The sequence below is a fragment of the Thunnus albacares genome, chromosome 12 (genome assembly GCF_914725855.1).
Source record: "Thunnus albacares chromosome 12, fThuAlb1.1, whole genome shotgun sequence".
In the NCBI taxonomy this organism is placed as follows: domain Eukaryota; kingdom Metazoa; phylum Chordata; class Actinopteri; order Scombriformes; family Scombridae; genus Thunnus; species Thunnus albacares.
Window position 1 is genome coordinate 29,212,624 of NC_058117.1, and position 27,565 is coordinate 29,240,188.

The 27,565-nt window shown below is 38.7% G+C and overlaps 1 protein-coding gene across 1 annotated transcript in view; it reads left to right on the forward strand.

The window, feature by feature from the left end:
• basp1 (brain abundant, membrane attached signal protein 1) overlaps positions 1-9,167 on the forward strand; it is a 64,028-nt gene extending 54,861 nt beyond the window's left edge. The window contains exon 2 of the mRNA XM_044368580.1: positions 5,269-9,167. Coding sequence (XP_044224515.1) covers positions 5,285-5,926 — 642 coding nt within the window. The 5' untranslated portion in view covers positions 5,269-5,284 and the 3' untranslated portion in view covers positions 5,927-9,167. The remainder of the gene's footprint in view (positions 1-5,268) is intronic.
• Positions 9,168-27,565: the final 18,398 nt, after the last annotated feature.

Consider the following 27,565-nt stretch of genomic DNA (forward strand, 5'->3'; position numbering starts at 1 on the left):
GTTTGTCACTGCAAGTTATCTGTCTCAGATATATGTAGTCATTTGAGCCTTGATTAGTGCAGCTTTAATTACATAAAAATTCTACACACGTAGGGGCTTTAACTTTGTGCAATTGTTAAGAAAGAAGAGGATTCAGCTGAGACAAAAAAACAGAGTAAAGGTGTATCCACAGACTGAAACAGAGAGGGAAAAATAATCCCAGGAGGGAAAGTCTAATTTAGATGTGCCAAAGAAAATATGAAGCGAGACACTGGCTGCAGAGGAGGAAGGTGAAGCAATTCAGTGGACTGAAATTACACACTCAGGATAGAAAACACTGCAGGTGAAGCAGACGAGAGAGAAGACATGGAGAGGAGGTGAAGCTGGACTGATGATGGGGGGATTACTGCTGGGAGAAAGAAGTGGGAGGTAGATAGACGAGGAAAAGAGAGCCGAGCAGCAGCAGCAGCAGCAGCAACAACAGCACCGGCGGTGGAGGCTTGTGGGCGTGACAGATGACTCGCCAGAGACAGTGCGAGTTTGAGAAAAATGCTGAAAGAATCAGCCGTCTGTTCCTTCAGGGAATTTTGCTCATCTTAAATCGCTTTGCCACAGTCCGACCCGCCAGACAAGAATTTGATAGTCGATTAATAACGTTGTATAAATACTTCTTCACTGGGCGCTGTTGTTGAGTGATCAATCATGTGTTTTGTTAAGTCAGCAGCTTACGGGGTTGAAGGATTGGAGAGTCGGTTGGTTGAGGAGGCAACTGCTGAACACAGTGGAAAAAACAGGAAAAAGAAGTGCAGGTGGTGTTAATCTTGTGCTTGTGTGTGTGTGTGTGTGCACTAAGGAAAGATGAATGGACCTTTTAGAAAGATGCATTTAAAAACCAGGTGAGTGCAGATCCTTAAAGGAGTCTCAATAGTTTAAATTCTACGTCATCTGATCTTCAAACCCATTAAACTGCAACAAGTCCTCATACACAAATCATAAAATAAGGTTGTTTGTCGGTGTTTTTCATCTGCCACCTCTATGGCTGGGGTTCAGGGAAGTTTAGGCAACAACAATACTTAAAGGTTAGAAAAAAGTGGTTAAAAGAAACCAACATCAACTGCTGGAAGGAGATGCAACGTGAAAAAAAATGGACATTTTTGCACATCCAACCATCCACACCAACGTATTTTTGCAGTGTTGTAACACTACAATACTTCTGTATTTTCCTCTGAGAAACAAGAGTCATTATTCACAAAACCACAAGGGGGCGCTCGTCAGGAAAACGTTAAAACAAACAAACATTAAAATACTGTAGGAATTTGAGTAATACTCGTCGATCTTTATTCTGATGAGCAGAGTCTCTTAAATTGCCTCAAATTTGAATTAATGACTTCTTTTCAACATAATCATTTCATCCACTTTTCTTTTGTTTATTACATTAACAGTTGACATTTTCTTCCATTTTCTTCCAAAAGAAACTACAGTGCACATGTGGATGCTCTTATGTCGGCCCATTTTAGCAAATGACAGGTAGCCCTTCAACAACCCAGAACACTTAATTTTAAGAGAGTTTGTTGAGTGTTGCCAGACATTTTCTCACTGACCTGTAGTTGTATTGTCTGTAGGTTTCACTTATTCCTGATCCTTTTCAAGTATGTGTAAAGCAATGTAATATTATGCTGCTGTTGGACTCATTTATAGACATGTTTGAGACCCTTTTCTCCTCATTTCAATACACTTTGGGTAAGAGTGTTAGCTAAACTTGGCAATGTTACCATCATCCACATGAAATAATGCTGTAAGTTCACAGCTGGCAGATCAGACTTCCTTGTGTGCTTCCATTACTGCAGTCTGCAGGTTAAATTAGTCTTTTGTGAGACCCAGAGCATTTTCTCCAGGTTGTCTCGGCCCTGCCCCAGCTCTTCAAACATGAAAACCACACGCCCAGCAGCGAGAAAGCGTGCCTTTGGTTGAAAAGGAGCCATTGTCTGGCCAAATGATTGTGAGTCATTGTACTGGCAGCACAAGCCGGGAGTCAAATGATGTGATGTTGCAGAGAGACCTCCATTGTCGCCCGTATAAAGCTGCGGCAGGAACGGCGGCCCTGGCAGATACTGACCTTTGGACATTCAGGGAAGTTTTGCATGAATAGTGGAGTAATTCAGTCAGTGGCGACGAAGTGATTAGCATTTTGAGTGGATTCACCGCCGGCTCTGTCCCATTCACAGGGCGAATCTGTGAGTAGCCAACAGAATATCTCAGAGGTCTGGTTTGTTTGGGAGGAAAAGGTCACGTCAGAGGTGTTTTGACAGATTTCACTTTCCAGGTAACAGAGCAAATAGATAATGTTGGTATCAACTACATGATTAAGGAAGGATCTCAAGGTGTTGAAACGTAGTAAATCAAAACTACTACATGGTTTTACGAGATTTTCACACCCTTTTCAGCCACTTAAAGGACCAATTCCCCCAAAATGAAAAACAATTTTGTCAATAGTTTTCTTTTTAGAACAGCAGAGGTGTTCACAACGGTTTTGTTTGTGGTTTTAACAGCATTTGAGAATTACATTTAAAATAATCAAACAACAATTCGTCTTTCCCGAAACGGTCTCCCTGTTCAACTAAAAAATCCACAAAAACCCACTGTCATCAGATTTCATTTTTCTTTGGTGGAAAGTATCTCTAAAGAAAACTTTTGACAGCAAGATCTAAGTTCGTAGGATTTTCTTCTAATGAAAGACACATTTCATTCAGAGAATTCAACAGCAATTTTACCAAGTGAGAAAATATGTTTGTTTGGTTTTTTTTTGAGACTGAGATTTAATTCCATTTACATTCTATTTTTCAGCTTAAAAGTAATTTTTAAATTTGGAAAAACTCAAAACGTCTCTACTATAGTATCCATGGAGTATGATAATCAAGTAAAAACTGCTCAAAACAACATTGATTTTGTTTTGCGGAAATTTTTTAAACTGCTTATTACCTCTAGGACTTTAGATATCCTCAAATCCAATGAAGTACAAGTATTCAAGTATAGAAAAAAAAAAAAACATTTTCTATAAAAGGAATACTGTCAAACTAGGACAGTAAATAAGTAGATAAATAAGTAGTATTTTCTTGCCAAAATACTGTCAAAGTTGGAAAACAGATTATTGATTTTTAAGTTATTTTTTTCCTCTAATAAATGCAGCTATTTGACAAACTCAGACGGCAGAAACATAAGCACTTTTTTTCTGGCTTTCCCTAACGAACAGATTAGACTGCCAAGCTTCTTCTTCTTTTTGGCATTTCTAACCACCGACATTCAGACTTAATATTTTAAACAACAAATTCAAGGAGTTCTTGAGTCTTTGCTCCTAATAAGCCTGATTTGTTGTGGAATTGAAGTCCTCTCCCCCATCGAGCAGACAGATGGTGATATCCATGAAAAAAAAGCTTCTACTGGAGGAGTGAGCCAGGAATCTGCAGGTGTGTGTGTTTGTGTTCAGCCTGCCTACACACAGCCTAATCTACAGTACCTGCTCAATGACGGTCAACCTATAGTCCCTAATAACATGTCATAAAATGCTATCTTAGGGCGTTTTCAGACCTTTTAGTCTGTTTTCTCTGATCTGAATCAGCGGATGAGTTGGTAAACTTGTTCCTAAACCTAAACATCAGATATGAAGAAGACAACGTACTTGGTTGTTAGTCGGACCTCGATTCGTTCTCCAGCTAGCTGCTAGCAACTGTTGGGGGCAACTACGGGAGCTGTGGCTCAAATTTTTGCAGAGTACTCCTTATAGTCCGTCAGATGGAGGTTGGATCACATTCCCACCACTAATGAACTTCCCCAGATCGAGACCAATAAACAAAAAACAGATTTTTTAAAATGGTTATGAATACAGAGCTCTACAGATTCTTGGTCCCCATTCAGTATGAAAAGAAAATGTTTCTTTGCTGACGATACACTGTTTTACATGCTTCACGCTATCTGCAGCCATTTGGAGACTCGTAGTAGCTTTGCCATGTTTTTGCACTTTTTTTAAACTAAACTTTAGTCAGCCAAGTCACATGGAATGACTTGATTAATAAAGGGAAGTTTCACCCAAATTATATTAAAAAAAAACCTAACTATTTTCTCACTAATCTGTAGAGGTATCTAGCAGTGTGGACAGTTTTAGTTTTATTCACCCGGGTTTTTCAGTTGACAACATAAAACTCAGTTTTCTTGCACTATATTTGGGGTTTGACAAAACTATCTCCATCACTAATACCCCATGCAGTGAGTGAGAAAATTGCATTTAATTCAGGTGAAAAGAACCTTTTAAGTAAATGCAGAGTATGTACAGAAATAATACTCGGTGCTCTGACCTTATCACTCCCCACACAGATATACTAAGCTCAGCACAGAGGAGACTGGGGGGGTGATGGAAGGAAAACAAAAACACCCAACGGTACAGAGGGCCCATGAATGGTCAAAAATGGATGTCGGTGTCCACATTTTAATATTCCTCTTGAGAGAAAAACAAACCTACAATTTTGTGTCTGTCATCGGCAAAGGTGTTGAATGAATTTTTGAGCATGAAGAGTGGCGTTTTATCTAATTCTCTGCACGAGTACCATGTGAAAAGTATTCAAATGTGTTAGTGCCATCTGTCGAAGGTGTTGAATTCATTAACCAGCTTCAGCGGCCCTTTGAGGAACTTAAAAGGCTATTTGGTAGGAGTGTTGTCTCAGTAACACCTCTTGATCTGAGAGGTGAGAAACAAGATGAGAGAGTCTCTGTAGTCCAGGCTGATGAAATATACTTTATAAGTCTCTTTTTGATCCTTGCATTGTGGACTAACATTAGGTTGAGTGATTACATCTAAAATATGAAAGGATTGTGTGTGAATTTTTGTGTAAATACATGACATGTTGTTGCATGTTATTTCTATGTGCAGTATTTAGGCTCTTAATGTTTTTTTGTTCTACTATTGATCTTCCTTTTGAAATCTCATTCAGACATGTTAGATTTTACACTTTCTAGCTCAAACATAAAAGCTCCTGATGCAATAAATTGATTGACTTGCACCACAAAGAGACACTTTTCTTCATCAGACATCATCTTCTGAAGAACAGCAGTGTACTAGAAACATTTCGCTCTATTTCACTCAATCATTTGTGGTTCCTGCTCAAATTTGGATGTTTTTTTTTTCTGGGATGTGCTACTTTTTCACATTGTGAGCACTTGTTTCTTAATGAATTAATTAATACTGTAATGTTTCTATAATACCAATATTAATTTATTTTTTTCTTTCTTCTGTTTCAGAGGCCAGAGATCCAAAATGGGAGGCAAGCTCAGCAAAAAGAAGAAGGGATACAATGTAAACGATGACAAGGCCAAAGACAAGGATGCCAAAGCGGAGGGGGCCTCTCCTGAGGAGAGCGAAGCACCGAAAGACAACAAAGACGAGGCCCCGGCTGCCGCTGATGCTAAAGAGGTAGCGAACGACACGGCAGCCAAGGAGGCGCCGGCAGCAGACGCTGCGGCGCCCAAAGAGGAGGAGAAGAATGCAGCTCCTCCAGCAAAGGAGCCTGAGAAACCTGCCGCCAACGCTGACCCGAAAACAGAGGCGCCCAAGAGCGCAGAGCCCGCCAAGGCTGAGGAGAAACCAGCTGCCCCCGCCACGGTCAAAGAGTCAGCCCCCGCCGCCAAGGAGCCGGAGGCCAAGGCTGCGGCGGCCGAGAGCAAAGATGAGGCCGACGCCAAAAAGACTGAGGCCCCCGCGGCACCAGCAGCCAAAGCCGAGGCGGCCCCCGCTGCCTCCCCTGACCCCAAGCCCACAGAGGCGGCAGCGGCAGCTCCCGCACCGGCGAAGGAGGCCGCCGCAGCCCCTAGTTCAACACCAGCCGCCGAACCTCCAGCCAAGGAGGCGAACGCCACAGAGGCACCAAGCAAGGATCAAACCGTAGCAGTTCAAGATTAATGGACAGCTTCTTTTCGGAAATGAAAAAATAAAGTACCTAACTCAACGACGATGAAGATTAAAAAAATGAAAATGAAAATTAACTAGCCCACCCATATTATGATAATAACAATAATAATAATAATTGTAATGATGATGATGATTTATTGAATAAGGAGGACTGGAGCAACCACCTGGAGAAGTTTCCCACAGCTGCAGATGATTATTGCTATTATTATTGTTATGTTTTATTCTATTTTTTTCTGCTGTAGTATTTGAACTTTGATACGAGTCTGTGTCGGCCATACGCCTCGCCATTCCACATCCATCATCCCTCTCCCTCATACGGTCAAGAAGTTTAACCTGACTCCCATCTCGGCCCACAGAAGGCCCGCGTTTGGACTTCTGTCGGCCCGCGTTCATACATTCACCTGCACCCTCCGCTCTGTGGATGTCAGAAAACTAAATTTAGGGAAATAGGTCTGAGGGGAGGAGGAGGAGGGCGAGAGGGGATTTAAGAAATCACTTTTCCAGCTGGACGTCTATTGAATCTGTCCACTCTTCAGCTCTCCTCTGTCCACTCATCCTCCTCTTCAGAGTGTCGTGTTCTCGGCTTTGGTCTGGTACCTCCAGTTTTTCAGTGCCGTTGAATTGTGGTTGTGTCCTTTTTTTTTTTTTTTTTTATTCCATTCTCTCCCCTTAGCTTTTTTGGTATTGTTGGGTTGTTTTGCCACCCCTTTTTTCTTCTTGGGGTTAAACACCACTTTTTTTTTTTTCCCAAAATGGCCCAAACTGTGAAGAACCTTTTTAAAAAGGGAGATTAAATTCATTGCAGGGACTGAGAATGTTCAGGCTTTCTAAGACATTTCTGAGGTTGAAAAAGGCTGGCAGAACAAAATACATTCTTAGACGCATAAAAAAGTCATAGGAATTTTTCAGATAAACTTCTAGATTTTGTACTGAAACCCTTAGGTATATTGTAAGTGAACTAAGAGGTTTTTTAACATTTTTAATACACTTATAAAATCTGCAACGCCTCACTGAAAAAAAATCTCTGCAGTGTTCTTAACAAGTCTGATGGAAATCTCTGATCCTCCATCTGAATCTGATAAGATTTTACAGATTATACTTTTGTTTTGTTTTGTTTTGTTTTGTTTTTAAATGACATATCTACTGCCGACCTGGGTTAAATAGGCATTACGACCACATCCTAGAGATTGTTTGCTTATTATGATATACCAAGTACGATTATACCAAGTTGGTGATGTTTACTGCGTCGTCAGGAGAGTTCAGATAGTGACGCTTCAGTCGTGTCTCTCAAAAGAAAACAGACTAAACTGGTGCTCAAGCACTTTCCGGTGATAGTCTTCAGTTTCTGGCTCATGTAGCTGGAAAAAGAACTCAAACTCTTAACTTAGGAAAAGAAAAACATTTGACTTAAGTCAAGGATCAGCAGCAAAATCTACTCAAGTAGCAAACATATTGATTAAGAGTTGAGAAAGGAAAAAATCACAAAATATTGGGGATATAATTGGGGATACATTTATCTAAAAGAAACCCCCAAACTGAGAAGAACTTTTCCTGTTTCTGGATCAGTTAAAGCATTAAATGCGCATAAATAGTTGAAAACAAACTGCTTTAACCTCTTTCTCTAAAACAGATTTTCGTCTGCCAGTTTGGTTTTTTCCTCACCTTGAAATTAGCTTTGTTTTGGTAAATTTGTGTGCAGCCATAATGATTTTGTCAACAAAAGATAAACTTAATACTCGGAGGAAATGTGACTCAATAACAGATTAATGTTGGTAAAGGTTAATAATTTCATTTAAACACTCTCCAACCAGGTTAAACGAAGGTTTAAAGTGATTTAAAGCAGGAGCTTCAGTAAAGCAATCTGTCCCGTGGAGCAAACCTCAACAATTTGGTGTCTAAGAAGGTGTAAAAACACCCCAGAAGAGATCATTTCCAGGTGTTTTTGCTGTTTGGCCCAGGTCTCTCACTTATCAGCAGTCTGGTCCCATCTAGGCAGCTGAGAGCAGCCGCAGGGCAGGAGGGCGGATTTTAATGAATGATCAGATAATCAGCCATCAGCAGTCTACTCGATCAACTTCGGCCCACGTTTCTATGGCAACACTACGCCATGCTATCATTACGGGATGGAAAAGCCTTGCACATGAAAGGGAGCCTCTGATTTGGTCATTTTCACCCATCATGCATTTACCTTTTACGTTTCAGAAATATATATATTACATGTATGTGCATATATGCAGCGGTGGAAGACAAATACTTACATCCTTTACTCGAGTAAAAGTAGCAATATTACTGTGGAAAAATACTTTTAATCATAAGTATTCACATTTTTACTGAAGTAAAGATGCAGTAAGTAGCAGTAATAAGAACTTTAAGTATCCAAGATAAAACTTTAAGAAAGAAAGAAGGAAAGAAAGAAAGAAACTAGAGGTAAAAACTACAAAGTATCTGAAGTGAAAGTACTAATAGTGAATAAAAAACACTTTGTATTTCCAGTTTGGGGGGTTTCCATGCTTTTAGATCAGAAGAAATGAAGGAAAGAAGAAAAGAAAGTAAAGAAAGAAAGATTGAAAGACAAGACATAGGTACGTCATGATGAATATAAAATCTGAGTGTATAAAGTAACCACTATATATTTTCCTTTTGGAGATGTAGTTTACAAAATATTGAACCAGTCAAGTGAAGTACCAGCACCTCAAAATTGTACTTGAGAGTACTCGAGTAAATGTACTTCCCACCTTTTGCATATATGTAGGATTATATGTATATATTTACTCATCTCAGCCATCCATTCGCCAACTTTTTTCTTTTTAATCCAACTGACACACAACGTTTTTTTCCTCGCAGCACTTGTCAAACCGTAGCAGAAACAAACACTTCAGGAGCGTTGTGTGTCACTTGTTTCGGGGTTTTTTTGTTTTTGTTTTTTTTGTTTTTGTTTTTTTTTCTTCCTCTCTTGACTCAGTAAATTGCATGTCCGTGGTTGGGTGAACCTGTAGTCCTGTCTTTTTGGTCAAGTGGAAAAAAATAAAAATAAAAAAAATTCTCAAGTCTGCATCCATGGCAACTACAGTTGATATTTTCATCCCATGTCTCACCACTCTTCTATCTCCACACCACACATTCATTTAAAAACAAACAAAAAGATGATATGAAAATTGATGCATTCAAAATTATATGTACTTGTATAAATGGTGCAACAGTAATAAAATGTAAGAAATTGACTGAAACTTGAGGATATTGTGCATGTCAACTTTTTTCCCCCCATACACTTACATTTAAGAAAACTGAAAATATTATTAAACAGCTGATTGAAGGACATCAGGATCCATGACATGTTCATGGTATTATAAAAACAACCTGAGGAGGAGTTTATATTATAAAATCAGACATAAATTACACGTGGTAAATTTTCATGGTAAGACTCTGGTATTTCCTAGCATCACTATTCTTAAATTTGACAGTATTCAGGCCAAAGAAGACAAAAGACCCATTCGAACAGGATTAACATTACAGCAGGAAATAAAATTTACTGGAAAATAAAATATTTACTGTGCTCCTCTGTAGTTTCATTGCCCTGGACGGCATTTTAACCATTGTGAAATTACAGAATGTGGCCTCTAATAGACATGAACTTATAATAGAAATAGAATACCAGTACCTACCTACCCGTAGTTTATTTATTTAGTTTATTTGATTCTCAGTTTAAATCTATATGTTGGGATTATTGTTAAATCAGCAAAGACACCACAAGTGATCAAGAATGCAGAAGATTTATTTGATTAAAAAAAAGACTTTGACCCATCAATAAAACCATATTACAGGGATGAAGCGCTATGGCATCGTAACAAAGCATGTAGGGAGTCATAGACGGGGCCTTGACAACGGTGGTGGAGAGGAAATGCCAAGCAGCAACCTCCGGGGCTGTAAAATGAAGCCAATGCAGAAGTGCCAAAAACTGCAGTTCCTTGAATGGCCACTTGAGGCTCCAAAAGCGAGTAAATCCCCAAAGACCCCCATGTTAAAATGCCCAACTTTACAGCAGAAATAAACATGATTGGCTGGGAGTTAGGCAGCATCACGTACTGCCAAGATGGCGACGGCCGGAGCGGCTCGCTTTGAGCTTCAAAACCGCTCTTCAGAAACCAACGGGTGACGTCACGGTAACTACGTCCATATTTTTATACAGTCATTGGGAAATGCAGAGAGGAAGCCAGTAGAAAGACAGAACAGATATTGTGATTTAAGCCCCATTTCCATCCAGTATTAACATGTGGTCTGTATCTACATACATTATCTGGATAATGACATCCGATCCATAGGTCTTTGCATTTAGCTGTAGCTTTTCTCAGTCGTGCCTGCATTGTGATCAGATCTCAATATGCAAATTAGCTGGGCGGAGCCGGCAGACACGTCAACAAACAAACTGCATCCGGGGAAGACTTCTAGCTACTGCTGCTACTTGTAGTTTTTGTGGGGCTTGTTTTAATCAGGAAGAAAGAAGCAGAGCTAGATAACCATCAAATTAATGGGCCCATTTTTTTCCCTATGAATATGGACACACTGTACAGATTGTATTTACACCTGGCTGGGATCTGATCACAATGCGAGCCCGACCACCTCCAGATGTTGTCTGGCCGATCCAATCGAGTGCATTTACATGTGTTTTTTCCATATCCAGATACAGATGTCAATTGTAATGCCAGGTGTAAAAGGGGTATTAAATATCCTTCTGCTATGATCATTGGATCATAGGAAAGCCTGCGAACAGGTTCAGGAGAGATCATTGACTGATAGATGGAGTCCCACAACGATGATGAAATAACATGTTAATCGGCTTCCTGCTTGAACTTTTACCTGCTTGAGAAACTGAAAAAACTCTTCAGATCCACTTTAAAATACAACAACGTCCCTCTAGACATTTAAATTAAGGTGACTTTCCGCTGAAATGTGAGAAATCAGACCGTGAAACAGCTCAAACTGACCAAAATTTCACACCTGCCGCAAATCCAACCAATGGTTTGAGAGCCGGATCGTCGATCGTTCAGGTAATCAATCGGGCATTGTGACTTCAAACTGCTTGTGAAACGACAACCAATCTGACAAATATTCTGACGGATTCCAAAATCAGTCAAGGCGACCAATGCGGGATTAGAATCAGGCTGAATTTGTGCAATATCTGTTTTAAATTGACATTTTAGGGGAGTTTATTATGGTACCAATCAAATTGCGCAGTTAAGAGAATTTGTTGAAATATAAGAATACAAAAATGTTCTTGCATGAAGCCCAATGTGTTTAATCAAACCACCATGAAGCTAATCTGCAGCCATGTAGGACTCATGTGTAGGAAAGTTGTACACATGGGATAAAGATTCAGAGCACCAGGGATTAACAGGTACGCTATAGTCTTGATATTACATCCTGTTAGCTGCAATACTTCAATATATTACACTTTAAACATCCTGAAAATGATCTCTACAGTGTTTTTCAAGTGCGTGTGTCGCCCCGCCTCCATCTCCTCTCATAGCTGTAAAACCGTTCTCAGGTTCATCCGTGCAAAGTGATTCACAATATTATTACAACAGAAGCACCTGGCACAGTTTCAGCAGCACTCAGCCTCTCTGTCTCTGGAGTGTGAGACATCAATACTAGGACAGACTTATTTTAAGGAGCCAAGTGTGAAATTTGGGTCAGACCAGTGATGGATCTATTATCCACTGAAAGGTCTGAATTATAAAAGAGACCGCACATATTACAATAAAGGTGATAAAGAATATTAAAAGATCATTAAATGGTATAATTTTTATTTTTCACTTGAGAAAGAAGGAGCCGATGTGTTTCACACCAGAGTCCACTTTCAGCAGGTAAGTTGAATTCTGGCTTCTCTACATGCATGGTGCCAAACACTGCACAATGTGATTTAGTCAAGTAGGACATGTTCCTGGATCAACATTGTGATCAACCAATCACAGCCCTCTGACATCATCATTGTGCTGCTCCTGCTTCTTTTTTTTCCTACCTTACTCTATTTAACCCAAATGATGTTTTTAGCATTCAAATTAAAGTTGGTGCTGCTTTGAAGTTCAACCCTATTCACTAACAAATCCATAGGATTGTTAAGCAGTGATGTAAATAAGTGGTATTACTCATAATAGTAACTTATATTGATCTCAAACCAAATGATATTAATTTCTGCACAGGAGTAGCACACTGATGATGTCAGAGGGCTGTGATTGGTTGATCGCAACGTTGATCCAGGAACACGTCCTACTTGGCTAAATCCATAGACTGTATAAAAATATGGACGTAGTTACCGTGACGTCACCCGTTCGTTGGTTTCTGAAGAGCGGTTTTGGAGCTCAAAGCGAGCCATTCCAGCCGTCGCCATCTTGGCAGTGCCTGATGCTGTCTAACTCCCAGCCAATCAAAAATGGGCGAAGAGGTGGGCCGAATGGCTGAAACAAGCCACCTAGCGGCTGGCGGACCTGTCACTCAAAGCAGCCATGTCCTTCATTATGCATAACTTTACGGCTTAATAAAATTTAAACGGGTGAGTTATATAAAAACTCACCCCCCCGTACAGTTGTCATAAACGAGGAAATTAGCTTTAGAGACCAAAACCGTTGTTTGTACCAGGCTGTAAACATGTTTATTTCTGCTGTAAAGTTGGGCATTTTAACATGGGGGTCTATGGGGATTGACTCGCTTTTGGTGCCTCAAGTGGCCATTCAAGGAACTGCAGTTTTTTCCGCATTGGCTTCATTTTACAGCCCCGGCTCCTCTTACTAAGACATGAGCTCCTATGATGACATGATTTGTGAAATTTTGGGAGGATCTCTAAAATATTGACAATATGCAATTTTTTTCCATGCATTTCTATTTTTTTTCTTTATCTTCATCATCATGGATCATCCACTCAGTCTGCGCATTACTCCAAATCAACATCACCCATTTCTCTGTTTTGTAGTCAGCATACGGATGTGTCAAAAAGAAAACAAGGAAGCTTACTTGCAAATTTACCCAAAAATCCCCCCTCCATTCTAAAAAAAGTGAGCTCTCCCCTGAAGGCCATGGCATAGTTCACACACTGTCTACATGCGCCCTTTAGCACAACAATATGTTGTGTTTTGATTTTGTCCCTGTAAATGTAAATTAATCTCAGCAGGTGGTGAGAGATGGAATGGAAATAGAGCTATTGTCATGCCTTGATAGAAACTTTTATGACTTTACTGAATGATAGTTTTTATTGGATTCATTTCACTTGAGTTAAATGTCAAACAACTGTTGTTTTTATAGTTTTAAAAGGAGATATATTGTGCACATTTATTCTGCGGTTGCAATAAAATATCTTTGCATGATTTACAGTCAAACAAAACTCTTTATTTATACTTATACTGAGCCTTTATGCAGCCTCTCAAAGAGTCAGTACAAGTATGAAATATAGACATGGAAATGTGAGGATTAGCAGCTCTTCTCTATTTTATAACTGTAATAGAATAGTTTTAGAATAGACTTTTTCACTGTATTTGGGCATTTTATAAGCTAAATCATCAACTGATTAAATGAAAAAACAATCAATAATGACAATAATACAACATATACATTCAAAAAAGAATAGCAGCTGTTTCTTTTTTTCCTGGTCATGGCCACACATACATGATGCTGTGAGTTAGCATCTGATACATGATGCGTTACTCTACAGGTCGACATACTGTATGTGTCAGAATCACCGGGTTCGAACAGATAACACACACGGAGCACCAAAGACCTCTGAAGTCTTGGCGTTCCAGCTGAGCAATAATTTCACTCCTCCTTATCGCATAAAGAAGAATAATATTTACGGGGGACACCAGAAAGAAGACAAATATAAAAAGGAACGAAGCCTTACCAAGAGGTAATGATTGATGTCTTTATCTCTCCTTCTTTTTCCTCGCCCTCCCTCTCTCACAGGGAGGGAAGTGAGGGGACAGTGAATCATAGACTTAATCTCACCGCTGTGATTTACACCTGTTCAAACGCCGTTTCTCACCCGCTAATACCTTCCCCCCCGTGCTTTTACTCAGACCACAACAAGGCTAGATAAGTTGTGAGGCTGTGACTTGTTGAAACAGTTCAGGAGGTCGACTCGTGAATTTGATTATTTTACGGCAGGTCTGAAAAGAGCACTGGAATATTTTTACTGAACCAAAGATACTGGTAGAGTGCTTTACTGCCAATGTAATTATGTAAAAGTATCAATTACTTGTGGAAAAAAATAAAAGTGGCCCTTTTTTCTCTCTTACTCAGTTTTTTTTTTTATATGTTTGATGGGGATTTAGTCAGATTTAGGTCTGCAGTTAGTTTCCTAGCTCTAATAAAAAAAGTAAAATTACTGGGTTTTAAGTGTGCAAAACTGCCTTCATTACGGTAAAGAGACTTTAATTGATTGGTTGCTTTCCCTCCCTGTTTATAAGTGCAGTGGAAACCGAGAGAAAAGCATGACAAACAATACAGGTATGCAGGATTTCTACATTAAAACACACACACACACACACACACACACACACACAGTGGCTCTATCTGCAGTGTGGTGGCACCAGTGATGCATCCTGACATTTCTATTTTTGTTTATGTTTGAGGACACTTGCAAGGCGAAGTTTGTCTGTCTGTCAGAAATATTAAAAATGCTCAGAAGCAGAAGCTCTGACCTTTTAGTACGTGAAGCGAATCTGAAGCTTCCCCAACACACACACACACACACTCCCGATAGCATTACAGGCTGCAGGGCTTCACATCAGCAGGCTTCATGCAGAGACAGAAAAAAAAAAAACTGAAGACAGATGGTGAACAATGAAGGAAAAATAAGACTTTTGTCATGGCTGCTATTTTTCTCTCAGAATCCAATCCATCAATCCCTGTCAAAGATAACGTCTGAGATAAAAAGAGTCAAGACATGCAGTAATTACAGATATACAATGCTGTCAGACTGAGGGCTTATCATTTTATGTCAGAATGACTGTAAAGTGTCAGATAGTGACTGTGCGATGAGATGAATGCAGCAGGTGTTTGAGTAGAGTAGCGTCAAACATCTCAACTCAACTTATTGTTGAGTTTTATGTATTTTAAAGGGGCCGCTCTAGGGATGATGCTTGCAAATTAGTTTAAATGATATGGCTGGTGATTTTCCAAAGCAATATTAAAAAAACATATCAATGAGCCACACAGCTGCACTCGGTGACATGTTCCTTCATCATGAAATCACGTTAGTGACTAATAACAGTGATCATGTTTTCAGTCTCCGGAGAGTAGTTCTGTGTAACGCAGACACCACTGAGCATGTGCAGGAATGTAGCTCTGTTCGTAGTGATTCACGATTCTGCTCTTATTGGACCACTTAGTATAAATGAAGGTTTTGTCACAAAGGTGGGTGAATGGAGCAGGTAGACCCAAACGCAGAGACGGCAGGCAGGTTGGATACCATGCTGAATATTTAATGAAAGAACTCAAAAATCACATGAGACACTGGGAACAGGAACAAAGGCCATAAACGCAAGAAAGCAAGAAAAAAACAACTCAGTGCATACACAGTGCGAAGGCAGAACAAAAGCAGATAACTCGACAACTGAAAACTGGACTATAAATACACAGGGAGTGATTGCAAATGAAACACAGGTGAGGGAAACGAGACACAGGTGAGACACATGAAATAATCAAACACAGGAAGTAAAGTTGACCAGACACAAGGAGGTATTATTTCAAAATAAAACAGGAACTAAAGTAAACACACACAGGAAGAACACACAAGGGAGCATAGAAAACCAAAACCAGGAAACAAATGCAACACAGATGAAAGAGCCCCTCAAAAAGTCCAACTAAAAACAGAAAAAGTCTGAAGGCATCAGAAGGATAACAAAAACCAAGGAAGTCCTATAATATGATGTTCTAGCTTATTGCTGCCGAATGAGACGTGGATTCTGACAAAATATCCTAAAACGGATCTCAGTCAAAGGTTTAAAACATGACAATCATAATGTGTGTGTGTCTCAGTTTAGTGAAGATGAAGGCCAGAGAAACCTGTTTTTAATGGGACATGATCTGACACCAGCAGTCTACAGCAGCTGTAAATCTCCCATCAGGCCTAACCGGAGGTCACAGTACGTGAGGAAGCTGCAGATATTTCTGCTTTCATACCAAGAGGCTCTTCATTTGTCCCTTTCCGTTGCTCACCTGGCTCTCCCCCCTTTTTATTTTTTTTTCCTTTCTCTCCGATGCGACAGTCCTTTGAAGACAGTGTGAGGAACTGTATGAGCACTGGTTTCAAAGCATCCGTGTCATTTAGCTTGCTGACTGTGAGCAGGTCCTTACCCAGCCTCCATGTCTTTCCATTTTCAAAGCCAGGCGATGTGGGGGAGGATCAGAGAGATAGAGAGAGAGAGAGAGAGAGAGAGAGAGAGAGAGAGAGAGTTAGACGGAGGCGAGGCTTTGTGGAAGATCAGTCAGATCCTTCTGACGCGTGGTTACTCTCGATTGAGGGGGGGGGGGGGCCTTCGGGCCAAATGTGCAGAATCTGCCGGCATCTCTGCTCGGCTGCTGTCATGGACGATCTGTTAGGATGTTTGTCAGCAGACATTCGTGTGATGGTAATCAGACATGTTTCAGGCTCAGGGGACTGAGAAGGGGGATCTAATGTAACACTTTAGAAATGAGAACTTGATGTATTTCAGCGGTGTTGCTTTTAGGTTGCACATGGAGGGCTCTGGTGTATTACAGGTCCTAAGGTACAGTACGTAATGTGACAAAATCTAAACAGATGTAAAGAAAACCTCAGAGACAGCTTCTGGTTCACTGGAATATTTTTAAATATTATATATAATAGTATAAAACACTCAGTAAATTGTAAATTAGGGGGGAAAAGTCAGGATATCGTTCAAAAATACATTATGATTCTGTTTTAGACTCTAAATACTTCAATACATTTCAGTATATTTCTTGAATAATTGTGAAAAAACAAACAAACCCCATAACAGGAAACAGAGGGACACAATACTGACCTTAAAATAGCTGTCATGTCATATCTGAGTTTCTGTAATTAGGAGTTTCCCATTTGTAAATAGCATTCATGTCAACCTACAAGTCGTAATTATGACTGGGATTTTTTTTTTTTTTTAAAGCTCTGATATCTGACTTGACTATCTGACTGAAAACCAAACAAACATGGACGCCCGTTCAATCTAATTAAACCCAAATTTAATGGATATAATGTAATTTTGCAGTGTTATAAACCCTCATACGACCAACTCAGTTATCATACAACTTTACTGAATTGTGAACGTTCGCACGACCTTATCATGGTCATCTTTCCGACAATTCCTATCTATCCAACATGACATGAATGCAGCAAGCATTGTGTGTGTGTGTATGCAAAGCTTGATTCATCTTATTCCTCTGTGCCGTAGACCTTTGTTTTTGTACGACAACTATTAAAAACGCATCAGTGAGAGAGTTTGGACACGTTAATTTGTTTAGAAATGGCCCCAAAGACTTATAACAATGACCACCTTTTCAGTCTCAGGAGAGCAGTTTTGTTTACAGATTGGTTAGTTTGTTGTGCAGGGATCCCCGGGCGTGCCCCCTCGAGCCTTCATTATAAAATATTGCTAGAATGTTAAACAAATGTGCCCAAAAAAATGAAAAATATTGAAGAAATACATTAAAATTACCTCATTTAAATAAAGGCTTGTTTTATACAGTATTCTTTTGTTCATAGAATTATCCAGTTTATCCTTAAGGCCGCCCAATCAAAGCACAGATTTCTGGATTTAAAGTTATATTATTATATATTATTATTATTAAGAGCGGCAGCCTCATGGCTCCCTCTCTGCTGTGAGGGTAGGAGGCAAAGTTGACATTGTGTGTACACTGAAAAAAATACAGGCAACACATTGCCACCTGTTGGTGTGCAGGCACTTTTAAGAGCATGATACATATTTTCTGTTTTTGTATTCTCAGGACAAGGTTTGCTGAGGCTTATTGCAGAGGATCACAGCCATCGTTCTGAAAGGAAGTGGGTGGCTTTCAATCTGCCAGATGAACTTGAGACTTTTTTTAGCATGCAGATTCACATCTGTATGTTAATACTGATCATATATTAGCTTATTTGTTTGTTTCTGGAAGGTAGATTTTCCATTTGGCGAGTAAATATACCAAAGTAGTCATGTGTTGCAGACAGACACTCAGGCGGTAGTATAACTTATACTATATTTTTGCTGCTGTTAAAACCCACTAGCTTTGTGCTAACTACTGCAACTGGAGGAAGTTCCTCTTCTTCTACTACTTCTGCTTCAAAACTCTCACCTTACTCAAAGGCACAACCGGGTCATACAACATTCACACACATTAATACTGCATAAAATACAAAATTATGAACCCTAGATCCTGGAAAACATGTTAGATCAGATTATTTATTTTTGTTCAGATATTCTTTAGTTTTATGTTGACATTCCAAATTGTAGTTGATTAAATACCCCCCCCCCCCCCCAACAAAAAACAAGGTATGAACCGAACCATGGATTTGGATTCATACATCAATGGGAAATGTATGTAGATGTATTGGCTAGTTGCTTTTAAATACTATCAAATAATGTTTATATAAAGTAAACCCCATACATTTATGGAAAAAGCCTGTAAATATATTGGAGAGTTGCTCATAATTACTGTCAAATAATGTTTATATAAAGTAATAATTATTAAAATTATGTTTTTGTAAACTATTATCATATGATCTTATTTTTTGTATAGTATAAAACCAACATTTACCAGGGATCTACTGTAAATAGATTGGATAATCACATAAAATAAAAGCTTAAAGCTCTCAAGATACCATTAATGGGTGTTAAAGGAGGGTAATTTGAATGTAATTTTACATAATTTTTCTGTGTTTTACATCCAGAAATCTGTACTTTGATGGGGAGTTCTTGTGGATGGATTGAATAATCCTATGAATTTACCAAAGATTACTGTATGAAAACCAGAGTCTTCATTTAAATTAGATAATTTTAAGGTAGTTCTGCAATCTTTTCCATTTTTTGTGCAGATTTATACATTTGCTTAATATTCTAGCAATGTTTTGTAATGAGGTTTTCTTTTTATTCTACAATGGTTTACTGTAAAAATGCAGACAATGTCCAAAGTAAATATCTGTATTTTTAAAATGAATCTCTGTAGAATAACTAAAGGTTTAAAGGTTATTTGACGGTAAGTGTTTGGCAACTTTTGCTGCCAGACTTTTTACTGGTTTTTCTACAATTTTTTTTTTTACAGTGTTCATTGTTGGTTTGGCTCTGCACATGAGATTTGTTCACAATTAGAAAAATATAGGAAATTGTCAGCCATATCCTTTAACTACTCTAAGCTGCCTTACAGTATGTGCCTTTAATTTATATTTCTTTAATACCTGCTGTCACTTTTCCCAGTGGTAGCCGTCTCATTTTAGTACAAAGCCATTACACCCAAACTTTATTTTATATGATTGAATGTCTCCGATTTTTAGTGCTACTTTTTTTTTCTTTTTTTTTTGGAAAAGTAAACAGTTAAATTCTAAATTTAATACCTCTGAAAATAAAAGTATTCATGCTGTAAAGTGTTCTCATTTTACAAACCACAGATTTAAGCTTCCAACTGTTTAGTCCTTTTATAAAGTGCTGTAATTAGATTTACTTCCATGCTGTCAGTCATTCTGCAATAGTCGATGTCACTATATGGTGGCAATCTCATTTTAGACTGAAGCTCTTCATCTCTCATTAATGCGCACTCTTTCCTTACAGCTAAAGGGCACTTTATGAAATTAAAGAGTTCATTTCCATAATGTTATGTATCCATTTTAGGAATGACTCCTGCAGGTAATGGCTCAGTAGCTTTAAAATATATGTGATCCAAGCTGTAAAGTGCTGTCATTTTGTCTTAAATACAGGTACCTGCTGTCTTTTAAAGTCATTTTATTCTGCCTTCCAGTCACCAGTAACAGCTGGCAACAATGTATAAAGTGATTGCAATCACATTTCAGCACAAATGATCGTATATTCAATACGCATTTACCACAGTTTGAATATTTCAACCAGATGAGGCTTTATGCAACTTCAGAGTTCCACACCACCATTGACAACACTGAACACTGTAAACATCTTTATTTCTGTTGTAAAGTTGGGCATTTTAACATGGGGGTCTGTGGGGATTGACTTGCTTTTGGAGCCTCAAGTGGCCATTCAAGGAACTGCAGTTTTTGGCACTTCTGCATTGGCTTCATTTTTCAGCCCCGCAGGTTGCAGCTTGGGCTTTATGTAACTTCAGAGTTGGGCTCGGTCACACCACCAGTGACAACATTGAGATTTCTGTCTGAAATTAATTCATTTCAGTGCAATCAGTCGATTCCCTTGTTTAAGTGAAGAGGTTTAGTTTTAAAGTTCAACTTTGCTAAACTTTGACATGCATGTTTACATGTTTGTTACATGAAAATCATTTGCATCTTCCAAGATTTATAGCAACTGTTTTGTGGAATAAGTATTAGCATAGTCCAACACAATCTTCCCCTCACAAACTTTAAATTTACAGCATATTTGGCGAGACAAACTAAACTTTGTGATGTTGTGGCCTTCTTTTAATCTCTTAGTATGTTTTCTTGCAGTTGCATAATATGCTTTGCTTATTAGTAACTGGCATATGTATGTATGTATCCTGTGTTTATTTTATTGTTTGTGCATATAATTAGATACTGTATCTTTATCATATATATACTGTATGCAAACATTGCTTTTCTGAAGTTTTACTGCTGGACACAAGATGTCTCTTACTTCACTGTAAAGTTCTCACACAAACACCGGTAGATTACTTTGGAACAGTGTAATTCTGCTGTTTTACTTAATCATTAAGACAGAGGACAAAATGAGTGTCACCATCATAACTTTTCTTTTTTTTTCTAACACAGTGCTGTTTTCAGTGCTGTTAAGAAGAGTAAGTGAAAACATTGTTGAGGAAATGTGCATTTTGCAATAATTTTTAGCCACTTCTTGGAACAAGCGAAGCATGAGGGCATTCTTAAAATATTCAGCGTTTCCCATGATCTCCCTCATGTTTCCCCGGTCTCCCTCGTTCTTGCGTAATCTTACATAATGTGTTGAATATTTAAAGCGGTTTTAGCTCAAGCGCTTGTTTGCCGCTGAAGGAACGAGGACAAGCGTCAGGGTGAACGCGAGAGGAAACAAGCAGCGATGTGGGGGGGAAAAAATACAAGGAGAGATGGCTGTTGGAAATAATTAAAGGATGTGTTCGCCTGTCTGTGAGGAAGCACTGACACCAGAAACACAAACACTCAGAAAACCTTCCTGGTGTTGAAATATAATTGATGTGCACAACCTGCTACAGCTGTAAACATGTTCACATTTAAGAGTGTTCCACCCTCACATCCTTTTTACACAAAAACTGTTAGATCTGTGTTGTTCAACTTACTCCAGCAGTTCTTTTGTGATGGAGTGTTTTATATGTATTTTTAATTGTATATAAGTTTTTTTCTATATTTCCTAGAATCCCTTTTAAAAAGCCTCTGGACTTCCTGTTTGTTTCAAATGTAAGTGGAGATAGAAATGTTAAGAGCAAAAAAGAGTTACTGTGAAAGAAAACTGACATGATTCATCTTTAGATTACATTAGATTGAACTTTACCGCCATTGTGTCGGCTGCTACAGTTAACATTTAACCAGAAGTGCAAAAATAGCACCGTTCACAGATAAGTGCAGCAGAAAATATAAGTTAAATATACAGTGGATTTCAGATAACTGACGGTATATAAACATTAGTGATGAACTGAGCAATAGCATGGTACATATATGTATAATGTGCAAAAACATATTACTGTGCATGAGCCTCCTTTGTGTGAGAGATGAGACAATTTTTCAATTGTGTTGCGATCAATTAGCAAAAAAAAAGCAAAAAAAAACCAAAAACACGTTATGCTTTTGTGATTTTCTGTTATTTATATACTGTTATGATGTTGGAAGTTAAACATGTCACGCTTCGTTTCTTTCTACCTCGCTGAGCAGCTGACGTCGGCTCGTCCATAGCTTTGGTTGCTAAGGTTGTTGCTAAGGTTTTTCCCCAAGTGGTGTTTGTCCACTCTCATGTTTCAGATCAGATTTCAGCTCATATATATACAGATGTATTTGAGAAGCTGACATCTTGAGTAAAGAACGAGAAAAAGTAGTGAAATCCTACGACTATAGTTTGTTTCATGGTTTGTTGTCATAGCAGCAGAGTGTTGGCCCTATAGCAACAGGAGGTAAAACAGCCTGTTTCAGACAGAGGCTGAACTGAGGATCTGCATAAAGGGCCAGTATAAGAAACATTTTTTTCACTGTAAATCATGCAAACATGCTCCTGTAAAGCCTCAGAATATAAATCTGGACCTGGAAATGTGCATATGTCTCCTTTAAATGTGATTATTTGCGGGTTTTCCTATTATTATATGACAGTAATCTAAATATTTCAGGGCTTTGACTGTTGCTTGGACAAAATAAGCTATTTGAATATGTGAAATTTTGTTAACTGTCAGATGCCAGAGCTCAGAGATTAATCTGCAGATTAAAAAGAGAAAAAATATAATCATTAGTTGCAGCCCTGTGACATTTATCTTCTGTGGGTGCAGAATCTGGTCATTTTGCCATATTACATATGGCTAAACACATTTCTTCCAGTATGATTGTTCAATTGTTGGAAAAAATAAAAGATAAACAAGTTATTGTGTGCTTCGCTATGATCTGTGAGTCTCTTTATCTTAAATACATATCATATATTATTTAATCCCTTAAATATTCAAGGGAATTATTAAGGGAGGAAGAGAAAACATTAGTTTTATAGTCTTATCAAAACCACCTTTAACACCCCTCGGTGTTTGACTTTCTAATGCATGGAGATAGATTCTTTTTTTTTTCAATCCAATTTATTTATATAGCGCTAAATCATTATAGAAGTTATCTGAAGGCACTTTTCACATAGAGCAGGTCTAAACCGTACACTTTAATTTACAGAGACCCAACAATTCCCCCTGTGAGCAACACTTGGAGACAGCGACAAGGAAAAACTCCCCTTTAATGGGAAGAAACCTCAAGATAGAAGATGATGTAATCATAGAAAACATGCCATTAAAATCTATTTTATTTCTTACTTTATGGGTATAATAAGAGGTCAATGGTCCATGCCAAATGAAGTACTTTTAATTTAACAACTCTGGCTTACCTCACAAGAATTAATTGACTTTTAATTTTCACATTAATAAGGTTGTAAAAGATGCGAAAAAATGCATCAAAAGAATACATTTGTAAAGCTTCCACGTATGAACCCATTAACATCTTCCTTTAAAAAAAAAACATGTGATGCTAACCTTTACTTTTAAGCTTTGACTTTTAAAATCAATAATTAATTTTCACTTAATGGAAAAATTTAAAACATTTATCGGAAAAAAAATAATGTGTTTTTACTTGAAGCTGGACGGAGGTCAGAGTTTACGTTCCTTTTTAATTGAACCAAATCAGACACACAGATACACAGAAAACTGACACTTTTTTCAGGATGTGCCAAACAGGAAGATGACAAGAGCAATGTCTAGAATTAACGATCACTTTAATTACTCCCAAGAAGCTTCCTTGTGACGAGGCGTCACCGTTAACAGCCTACGACAAAAGAACCCAATGACACCGCTACTAAAACAAAAACCAAGGGGGCTGAAAATAACTCCAGATACCTGCTTTGATGTCCGACATATAACAACCCCATTGAGAAATCAGTCGAAAAAACCCCATGAAGAACCTGAGCGTCGGCCCACCACCTCGCCGAGCCGCCTCATTGGTCCGGGAGCTTCCTGCATCATCATGATTGGCTGTGTAGGCGGCCACAGTGCCGACTCTCGCCTAGCAACAGGCACAAGTGCAGCCACTGCAGAGCACCCCAACTCCCCCCCTCCAAACCCCCCCCCCCTCCACTCCTGCCTCGTGTGGGGGAGCAGCTGATAGATGGAGCATGTGAGAGAGAGAGAGAGAGAGAGAGAGAGAGGGAGGAACATAGGACGGCATATGTACATGAACACACAAACACATAATCACAAGGCTGAAGATGCATGCAGTGTGAAGCCACTCTTCCATGTGCACACACACACACACACACACACACACACACACATACAGTAAGTACATCTTGTACTGTCTTGTTTAACCCCTTACATAACCAAGCAAACATAGGATGCTTCAGCCTAGAGGAGCAGCTGAACACTAATCACGGGTCACATTTCACCCAAAGCCTTGTCTCCTGAAAATTGCCCTCATATATATATATATATATATATATATATACATCTAATCTGATGCAGCAATTATGCTTTGAAACATAATGTTGCTCTGATTTTAGCAAAATAAAAAAATTGAGTGCATTTCCATCCAGCAGTTTTTATGCAAAATTTCAATTTGTGCATAAATGAATGCTAGAAATTCAGAAAAATAGTTGGGATATTGCAAAAACGTTTTTAAACCTGACTGAGGTGATAATGCGACAAAGTGTAAATGGAAAAAAAAGATGATGAAAACATCACATCTGTGTGTAGCCATGAGGAGACTGTGAGGTTACTCAAATGAATACATGAAACTAACTAGAAATGTCATATTTCCATCACATTTTCCATCGTTTGAGCTTTGCGCTCTTTTAATGACTCATTGCGTCCTCTTCTTCTGCGATGGTTTAATGGCACCGACTGGAGGATTAGCGCCACCTGCTGTTTATCTCCTAATATTCACATAACAGTAGTGGATGGAAACATGCAATGATTTGTATTTTCGTCTGCATTTTTTTCTGGAAATTCTGCTAAAATTCGTGCAGGTGTAAATGAAAATGTTTACCCACTAATCTATTAGTGGCTTTTTCTTCCTTCTCACGTTATTAAAGCAAGGCGCTCTTTAAATGTAGTTTCGGTGAGTTCACTTAAAAGTCAGACACACATTTTCTTGAATAAATGAAGCTTGAAGTGCTAAAGAACAAAAGGCCATTAAACACTAAATTTTCAGGGGGAAAAAAAAAAAAAAGCTGTGTGGATGAAGGAGCAGTCTGATCTCTGTTAATTTGGTGTTACAGCATGTGCATTTTCTTTTATTCATCAAGGTGAAGAGAGAAGAGATTTTTAAAGCCGCTCATCAAATGGTGATGAGGAACACGCTGCGAGTATAGTCTAACGGTCCCTTTAAGCTGTCATTTTTCAAAGCCAATGAACTCGTTGTCCTCTCGCTGTTTTCCAAATTTAGATATCACAAGTTTGGCAGACGATTACAAAGACTGACAGGTCTGAAAGAGCATTAGCCGTCATGCAATGCAGGTCTGAAGAAGAGGGAGTCAGTCTTAACGTCAAGGTAAAAACAGTTTCATGGCTTTTAATATGATTTCACCACTGACTGCTCACTCTCTCAATACTCAGTGTTTATTGTCATATCCTACTCAGACTCTGCAGTACGCCAATGCTATTATTTTGCTGTATTGGAGATACTTACATTAGTCTTGTGCTCTATTTTCTCTATTTTTTTTTATCACAAATTCAGTCATTCTTTAGGTCTACAAACACTTCTCTGAGACTAAAATATTCTTTTTGGCAGGCTCAAGTTGACAGAAGCTATTTTCAGGAGATATTGGATGTTTTTAGGAAGATTTGTGCTACTCCAGCAAGCTTAATTTCCACCACAATTTAATGAGAATACAACATTTAAAAACCCTTTCAGGCGTGGATGTGCATTCTTGACTATAGGGAGCTTTGAACCGCATCTCATTCAGCCTGGTGGCCCATAATAAAGGGGGAGATGGTGACTCCTGTCTCTGTTCAAGACAGGTGTTTAGGTCTAGGTCTGATGTCGACAAAGCGGCCTCTCTATAAGGAGGTGAATAGGGGTTTGTGGCAAGTCCTGACTATCGTAAGATGTTCCTGTGAGCTCAGTCACGTTAAGATTAAGCGCTCCATTGTTTCAAATGGACTCCGAGCAGTCCATTTTCTGCCAGATCAGTTGTCATCCAGTCTGAGGGAGGTCATGAAGTCTGATTAATTGCCTGAACCATCAACGATCTAGCTGTCAGCTGATCGGTTGGTTTTCTGGCATGTCAGAATTTTTTGGTCAGCCGTCTGCGGTTTGAGCAGTTCCACAGTCCAGATTCCCCAACATGGCTGCTGTCAAAAATCAAAACTGTATTGAGCTTATTTCAATGTTATTGGGGCATATTTTACAAGTTGTAGCTGAAAGTGCCGAAATAAAACTGCAGAACTGACAAAACACGCTACAAAAACTTCTCCTGCTCCATATTTACTTACTTTCTGGTCATATTATTGAGCTGCACAAAGCTTTTTGTGAACATTGTTAAAGATGCAGGCGTCTTGTTTGACCACTGAAACGTGTAGTGTCAGTTAACACAACATACAAGGTAAATAGGGTCTGCAAAGCTTTAGTGAGTCCCACTGGGATATCTGTTTTTGCTTCCAGTTGTGTTGGTATTGTCTGTAATGGTCTTAAGATTTTACTCCATGTACCAGATTCGACTCCTCGCACCAGACGTTCTGCACCTTCCACTTTCTATGCTCCCCACTGATAAGACATCCTGCCCTGGGTAATAGGTTCCTCACCACTGGTCTCTTATGTTGCTACTAGGGATGTGCAGAGAGCCCAGTATTTGTATTTGTATCTGTATTTGTTGAGGCAGCAAAATTATTTGTATTTGTAATTTTGAACCCGTTTCTCCTTAAATGAAAATTATGGGGAATATAAAACAGATCAAATGGACCACAAGGAACACATTTCTGATTTTTTTTTTTTTTAAATTCTACCTTCAGTGTCAAAGATCTGTAATGTAACATATATGTCACAACGATATTTCCCTAACTTGTTTTATATCAATTTGTTCAATAAATGTGGTCAGAACAGGTTAAATGTAATACAGGACGTCTTATTAAAGCAAACCTACCTTTAGTAACAAAAAAACAAGCTTTTTAAAATTAGCTAGTTCTGTCACATTTGCTGACCAGGTACGCCGCCATTTTGGAAGTGATGTCATGGGTACACAGTAGGGATGTGCAGAGGGTCCAGTATTTGTATCTGTATTTGTTGAGGCAGCAAAATTATTTGTATTTGTATTCGAATAAAAGTGTAAAGAGGCTTAAAAATCCTGTTTTTGTTTTTATTACGCTTTTAATTTTAGAAAATTAAAGTGTTACAATAAGTGTTCATGAAGCTTGTGTCAGTAGTTCAGCTTTATCTCTGAGGAACACCCCCAACTCCGAGAGTGATGTCCAAATAAGGAAATGTGCGTCATGTAGCAGGTGGATGTGACTCCCCTGGTTGAGACCTGCTGATAGACGTCACAGCGGAGCAGAGGAGAGACACTGAGATAGCGATGTAACTGACCTGCACGCTGGTATTTGACATGGTTTATTTTTCTTCTTGAAAACAAATAATTTGTATGAAACAAATATTTGTATAAAACTCACTATTTGTGCTTTGCCGAATAATGTATTTGTATTTGGGCACACCCCTAGTTGCTAGGTAGGTAGGTATGTTATTAAGGTATTTATCTGTATGAATTTGTTACTTGC